Source organism: Panicum virgatum, chromosome 5K, assembly GCF_016808335.1.
Source record: "Panicum virgatum strain AP13 chromosome 5K, P.virgatum_v5, whole genome shotgun sequence".
NCBI classification, from domain to species: Eukaryota; Viridiplantae; Streptophyta; class Magnoliopsida; order Poales; family Poaceae; genus Panicum; species Panicum virgatum.
The window spans coordinates 38843594-38850656 of record NC_053140.1 but is presented as its reverse complement, the minus strand read 5'-3'; the positions used below and the strand labels follow the sequence as shown (position 1 = coordinate 38850656).

Sequence of the window (7063 nt, the reverse complement as noted above, 5' to 3'; positions counted from 1 at the left end):
TTAGACCACCCTATGCCTTCCACCATAAAGGCCTTTCAATTTCATCAATGAATATATCTTGTAGCGGAACAGCGGGTTCATAAACAAGCCCCCATGGATAGGATAAACAAGCCATGGACTCGGAGGATATACACATTCCATGAATTGCTACCCAAGGCGCAGCAAGTGATGCGCATCATTGATACGCTGGCCTACTTAACTACCTAAAGCCACCACACTTTCTGCAATGGCTACTTCTGCCTAGCTACTCTGAGTTCTAAAGCTACCTTGCGACTTTTTCTCTTTTCCTTTCCTAACATGATTAACATCAGCAGTCACGGTTCACTGCAGTTAGTCCCCTCAACGAATGCATTGACTAAATCTAAAACCTCTGTGCACAATCCTCTTCGAGAGAAGAAACTTGCTGATCATAAAGTGGTTCTTGGAGTGGCCACCAAGCTCTGAAAGGTGATAATTGAGAAGTCCATCTCATATAGCACAAGAACCAGCCAGCTAGTTTCCTGCCTTTGCGGTCTTGCTGCCAATACTAGCAAACCCTTTCCTGCCATCTTTATGATGCTACAAACCGATTGAACATGCAAATTAAGGACTGGATGTGAGATACGAGACAGGGCATGCATATAAATATTCAACACAATTGTATTTACCTTGTGAAGTATTTCGAATTTTTTCTCTTGCTTTGCTCGAAGAAGCATCCAGTCCAAGGCCAAGTCATACTCGATTGTGTTCGGTTGAGAACAATGTGAGGTCGATACAGCCTTCTTCTGTAGAAAGGACCAAGGTTAAAAAAAAACGTTCATTTAATCGAGATTAAACGTTGAACGTGTTAAGGGTATTATAGTCACTATATATGTGTCAAGGGTAGTTTAGTCACTTCACATATTCTAGGGTTTGGGGTGTCTCATGTACTCTATATATATTGCCCTTTGGGCCTCTATCAATACAAGCCTCCATTTGTAACAGAACGGAGGCCTAACGTCTACGTTTAACCTACATTTAACCTTCCTAGGCGTTAGTCAATAGGCTAGGGCCTAACGTTTTCTTGAAAATTGGAAAGGACAGGCGAAAAATATCAAGCCAAAGAATGGAAAACATCGCAGAATATAGTTATAATAAAAAGCACCCACCTGCTCTTCTCGCTGCTTTTGACCAATTTTAATATTATGTAAGGACAAGTGACCAACAAAAGTTCCTGAAGATTTTGGAACCTTAAGTAACCCTTTGCTGCAGTAAAGAGGTCTGCAAGATATACAGTAGGCAAAACAATTATCAGTAGGTAACCCGTAACCTCAGGTAACCCGTAACCAAGAAACTCATGGGACTCAGCCCCCCGCCCCGCCCCAACCCCATTTAGTGCTGGCACAAGCGCTACTCTTAACCTCTCAACAAGCACCTATGGAAGGAATTCTAATTGAAACAACTCTGCATAAGACAAGGGTCTCAAGGAAAACTGATTGAAGAGTCAGTAGGTTAGAATCCCCACAGAAGACTCTTGGTTCTAATTCAAAAAATTTGATAGTTGATTTGCCATGAGATTTCAACAATTGAAACAAACATACAGAATCCCACTTGAAGAAAAATCCGTTACAGGATAAGACATGCTGGCACTGAACACAAAATAAATAGCATCAAGTATAAATGCATACCTTCCACCAACAACCAAGCCTGAATTGATTTTTGAAATAGCAGAATCAGCATCATTTTTAGTTCTGAAGATAGCATATGCTTTTCCTACAGATAAGAAAACCACTTGCGGTCAAATTGCAAGAAACCAGAAGGAAAAACCAGTCTGCCATTCTGCCGTTAACGAGACAAAGCTGACCGGCCAAATATTTTCCTAGTATCCAAAGTTCACTTATATTTGGCTCACATATATTTTCCTTGTTAACGGGACAAAGCAAAATGGGATTGGATCAAAATCTGACAGATTTTGTTGCAAAAAAAAAACTATCAGCAGATATATGATCTTTTTCAAAGAAAAACTCACCAAAAAAAAAGGAAAGTAAACTGACCCATGCCGGGCTGGTCACATTTTCCGGCACGGATCTTCAAGGGAGTAGAATGGTACCTCGCCTCCCTCCATTCAACAGATATATAGCTTTTCCCTTTAGTTAGTGGACAACTTACCATTGTTCGGATCATCATAGGTGGGGTGGTTAATGGGCTTCGCAGTACAACTTAGCTGTAATGCCTCACGAATCAGCTCCTGCAAACATGATTACCGGGAAAATGCTGAATGCATAATTATTGTAGGAGCGAATAAAACCAAGAAGAATGGTAATCACAGAGCCTAAAACAGAGTAAGAAGATTGAGGTTAAAAAAATGTACTGTTAGAAAGAAAGTTGTATGAGACACTGTAGATTTGCAAGCGAAAGACAACAGAAGATATTAACATAATTGAAAAATACTAGGCCAGGAATAATAATAGAGAAACAGCTTGGGCTTTATGACAACCAAAGAGACATGATGCTACCTCTATGTCTGCAGCTGCAAAGTGAATATCAAGATTTTGAATATATACAAGTGTCCCCTGCTCATCAGCCCTCCGTAGTTTGTCATCCCATGACTGAAAATTTTGTTACAAAGATCAATCAAATAAAATCAAGATCAGACAACATATTGATCAGTTTATGGTAATTCTAACTAATGAATAATCAAGTACAATTATAACATGCACAGGAGATTCTGTAGCGAGGAAAGGTCACTCACAATTTTAAACCATTTGCTTCTGTCCTGTTAAATAGAAGAAAAATGCATTAGCTTTAAAAAGAAAAGATAGTCAAAACCAGTAGATCTGTAAATAACAATTGGCAAAGAAATAGCAAAATCAGAAAAATTGTCCAGACAAATGATCCACGAGCAGGATGAATATTGCTTCTCTGCAGTAGACATGGGACAAATTCAAACTGAGTTGACAGTAAAAAAATCATAAATATTAAGATTGTTTTTTTATCACATAAATATTAAGATTGTTGACAAATAATGAATCGGAAGGCCCACAAGATGACCATATGCCCTATTAATCTTGTGGTCATAACTGCACTATTGGTCTCCTCATTCCACCTCATCAGTGGCCAATGAATAAAGTGACATGTGTCTGGAAAATGTAAGCATGTAGTACAAAACTTGGCATGGAGCCATTTAGAAAGGTGCAGTTTTGATTTTATTTTGTCCTGTAAGGCTGTAACATTAAATAAAAGGGAGTAGCATTAAATAAAATAAGGAGCAGGCTTGCTCCTGAAACATCTAATGAAAAATAATGGCAGGAGTAGCATGTTGGATATAGGAATAGTCAGTTCAAAGAAATTACAGCTTGTCTTGATGGTAGCTCCAAAGGTCTTGTCTCAGTAACCGCTGGGATCATGTTCTTCACTGTAGCTTCTTGGGATAATTTCAACTTTTTTGGCGGCCTCTCCCCACCGTGAGCATTCTGTGATTGTGTATATTTGGCGTTGTTCTCCACAACTGCTGACCGTGGATGGGGGGTCGAAGCAACTGGTTTCTCTTCCTCCTTGATTGCTGATTGGGAAAGGGAAATGGCAGCGGCTGATTTCTTATCCTCTTTCTTGATCACAGACTCGGAAATAGGAATGACAGCAACTGGTTTCTGTTCCTCCTTACTGACCACTGATTGGGAAAGGGGAACCCTGGCAGGCAACTTTGCAGCCACCTCCTTAGCTGCTGGATGGGAAAGTGGAACTGCAGCATCTGGACTTTCATTCTCCTCTTTAACTGCTGAATGAGGAGGGGGGGCTGTAGCAGCCAGACCATCATCAGCATTTGGATTCAGTGGAACATTAACTGCGTTAGGACTGGATATGACTAACTCATCTTTTGGATTCAGCAGAACCTTGACTGCACCAGAAGGATGATAATTAGATTCACACTAAAATTGAAAAAAAAATACCAAACAAAATTGTAGGGCATAAATCTAGATGCTGTGCTGACCTTCCAACCCTGCAATTTTATCAGGCAGTTGATCAGAAAGGGTGCAGTTTTTAACATCGAAGACCCTATAGAAGATATAATCAGCCATTGCTTGTTCCTGAGGGGAAGGTTGGCGATTTCTCTCATCCTTTGAAATGCATATAACAGTGCATTTTCCAGCAACAGCTTCCTAATTGAGAAATAAACATATGACCATTACAATCTTTTAATAGGTCCAAAAATGGACAGATGACAACATTTACAACTCTGATATTAGAGCAGGAAGCTTCAGTCATGCATATCTGTTGTTGATAATTGATACATGATACCATGATTTATTTAATTAACATGCACAACTGGCTTAAAGAATGCTAACATTTGACCTCCAACGTGAAATGCCTCCATGCTTGTTATCCTAACCAAGCCGATTCCGCTGGGGCTTTGTAAACGAGCAAGAGTGATAAACCTTAGCGCCAAAGTCAGCCTTGACTATTACCTACTTGTTTTAAAAAATAGACTTCCAAAATATGTAATAACGCGGCTGATCTTTGCAAATTGTTGGCACACTTCTTGTGCATGGCCATTCAAACTTCTTCGCACTTCAATTTGTAAATATTATGAAAATGCAACATGCAAGTATGATATCAGGGTGGCAATGTTTCATATCCATGCCATTTTTTTTCTATATGTGCTATGTAAATTTGAATGAATAAACAATTACAAGACATGGTTAAAATGGATAATTCATATTTAATTCCGACAGTTAGCTGGCAAGGAGACCAGAATTTACTAATCAAGACATGTATTAATGCCTGATTTGGTATATTCCTCGTAGTCATAAACATTTTGGAATTGCAAGTCCAAGAATATTCAGCACGAGTAAGAGAGGTATAAAGGATGTAAGCAATTACTACTGATAGTCGAATGAACAACAAAATTACCACCACATCAATAAAGCAGACCAAGATCATGCACTTATTTCAATTATAGCCCTCATCCTCAAACCTATCAGTGAGAAAAACCTTAAAAAACAGATAATTGCGATCGACAATAACTTCAACTCTTCAAGCATTTTGATCCATTAATTCCAAACCAATTAGTAGCAAACACTGATCAACATTGATTAAAAATTTAATAGGCTCAAAATGCAAGTCTGTAAGTATGATGTGAGTACACAAGTTAAAGATAACAGAACACAGAACATAAGGAATGAGGTTATGATAAACATACCAGTGGGTTGATATCTGCAAGCCCAATACCATCACCAGAAGCAAGAAAAATCTCATTTTCCACCACAGAGCCTCTTAAATATTTCTGAATCTCTTTAGGAAGGAAAAACCAAAGAATTTTTACTTTCTTAGACCGATTTTGCTCCCAAATCTTCAGTATTTTTCCAATGTATGGTTCAGGATCACCATGCTTAAACAAGTAGACACAGTCATACAGTGAATATTTCACATTATCCAATGTGAAGGACTCATAAAACTGTGTATCCATCTTAACACCACCCTTTCCTCTAAGCTTCCCCCATGAGAATTGAATTTGCTCATTACTACCATCCATTATGGCACAGTAAGTGGTGGTTCACTCACCACTTACCATAAGCCTACAATGAGAAAAAAAAAAGCACATTAAAATAAGAGAGGGATAGAGCAATACCAGGACACTAAAGTTGAATTATCAATAATGGTTGCAAAGCATGAAACCAGTCTGTTGAGCCGGTGAAACCAGAAACAAATCAGTTTGCTACAGGACTACTAGTATGAAAGAAAATTTTAAAGGTTGCCATGAATTTCACACAAGCACTACTAGTATGAAAGAAAATTTTAAAGGTCCCAAGAATGCTGAATACTCATAGCCATAGATGAATATTGAATAGTACTTGAGAAGGGGCAATACCACATATAAAACTTGCAACTCAATAAAACTCGGCCGGGTGGGGAAAGACTGCCCCACCGGTATTAACTTAAGAATAGCATATGCATTTGATCAATGTTTTCATCAAAACAGCAAGAGAACACTAGTCCTGCTTTCCTTGAACAACCCCACATGCTAAAAGTACATAAAAAATTGATCTGCATACAAGCTTTACAATAAGCCAATAACCATTTGCTTTGATCATCCACAAAACCTGCATTCACGATTTTTTTTTCAAAAATCCTTAGAATGAGGATCCATCACCACAATTTATCCCAATTTTCTGAATCTCATGAGTCACTTGCACATTTGGGAAATAAGTTTCCAAGTCAAGTAAAAGGTAAACCAAAAGTCAGACATGTCCCTTATACAAGCATCACCTACTTAAGGAGTACTTCCATCACCACTTAAATGGATAATTGACAAATAGAAGCACCACACATGCCCATAGATATAGAAAAATGGACACTAATTAAACAGCAGCGTGAACCACGGTATGTATGAAATTCCCAATAAGAGAAAGGTAGACCCAGCATTACAGGGTCGCCATGCGTGGCAAAGCAAAACCCCACCAAGGATGGAAAATCAGCGAGGCGGTGGATTTTGGGGAGCTACGCTAGGGTTCGAGACACGGGGGAGCCGTATTAGGGACGGTGCTATAGCTAACAACCGTAAATCCGTAATACTAATGCGAGATAGTTGACAGATGACCGAACTGACGGCTAAGGGGATACAGAATAGAAACCCTAGACAACCACGCAATGGGAGGGATTATTAAGCCCAAAAAGAAAACTGAAACCCATATCGACCAACCGACGGAGAAAAGGGCGCCGCCCTCCGCTCGAGCGCAAGGTTGGAGCACAGCGCGGCACCGCGGCGCGTGGGGTCGAGGCCGCGCGGCGCTGTCGCTGGCGGAGGAAGAGACCCCCAATGGGGGACGCCGGGAGACGCCGCCGGAGCGGCCCTCAATTTCTCGAGAACAGAAACAACAACACCCCGTGGCACTGCGAGCGGAAGGAGGCGAACGGGAGGGGAGGGAAAGCTGGGAACCCACCGTTAGTATCGCCGGAGGGGAGGACGCGGCGAGGATTGAGGAGTCGGTGAGCCGGAGCGGAGGGAGAGAACACCTAGTCCTGCTTTCCTGCGCTGGGCTTCGTTTGAGGCGGGGCGGAGGCATCTCCTGTGTTTTTTTTCCTGCGCTGCGGGAGACGAGTGAAG

The 7063-nt window shown here is 40.5% G+C and overlaps 1 protein-coding gene across 1 annotated transcript; it reads right to left on the bottom strand.

The window, feature by feature from the left end:
* Positions 1–7063, bottom strand: LOC120707372 (protein ANTI-SILENCING 1-like). The gene is made up of 11 exons (XM_039992265.1): positions 6900–7063; positions 5159–5534; positions 3950–4118; positions 3312–3856; positions 2711–2734; positions 2475–2567; positions 2128–2206; positions 1647–1731; positions 1128–1239; positions 648–764; positions 1–558 (listed from the first exon to the last, which is right to left on the bottom strand). The coding sequence occupies exons 2-11, from the start codon at positions 5489–5491 to the stop codon at positions 493–495; spliced, it is 1623 nt and encodes a 540-aa protein (XP_039848199.1). The 5' UTR covers positions 5492–5534; positions 6900–7063; the 3' UTR covers positions 1–492.

Coding starts and splice junctions, on each gene's coding strand:
- LOC120707372 (XM_039992265.1), bottom strand. CDS start 5,491: ATGGATGGTAGTAATGAGCAAATTCAATTCTCATGGGGGAAGCTTAGA. Junction 3,857..3,949: donor TAAAATTGCAGGGTTGGAAG/GTCAGCACAGCA, acceptor CTTCTGGTGCAG/TCAAGGTTCTGCTGAATCCA. Junction 559..647: donor AATTCGAAATACTTCACAAG/GTAAATACAATT, acceptor ATCGGTTTGTAG/CATCATAAAGATGGCAGGAA.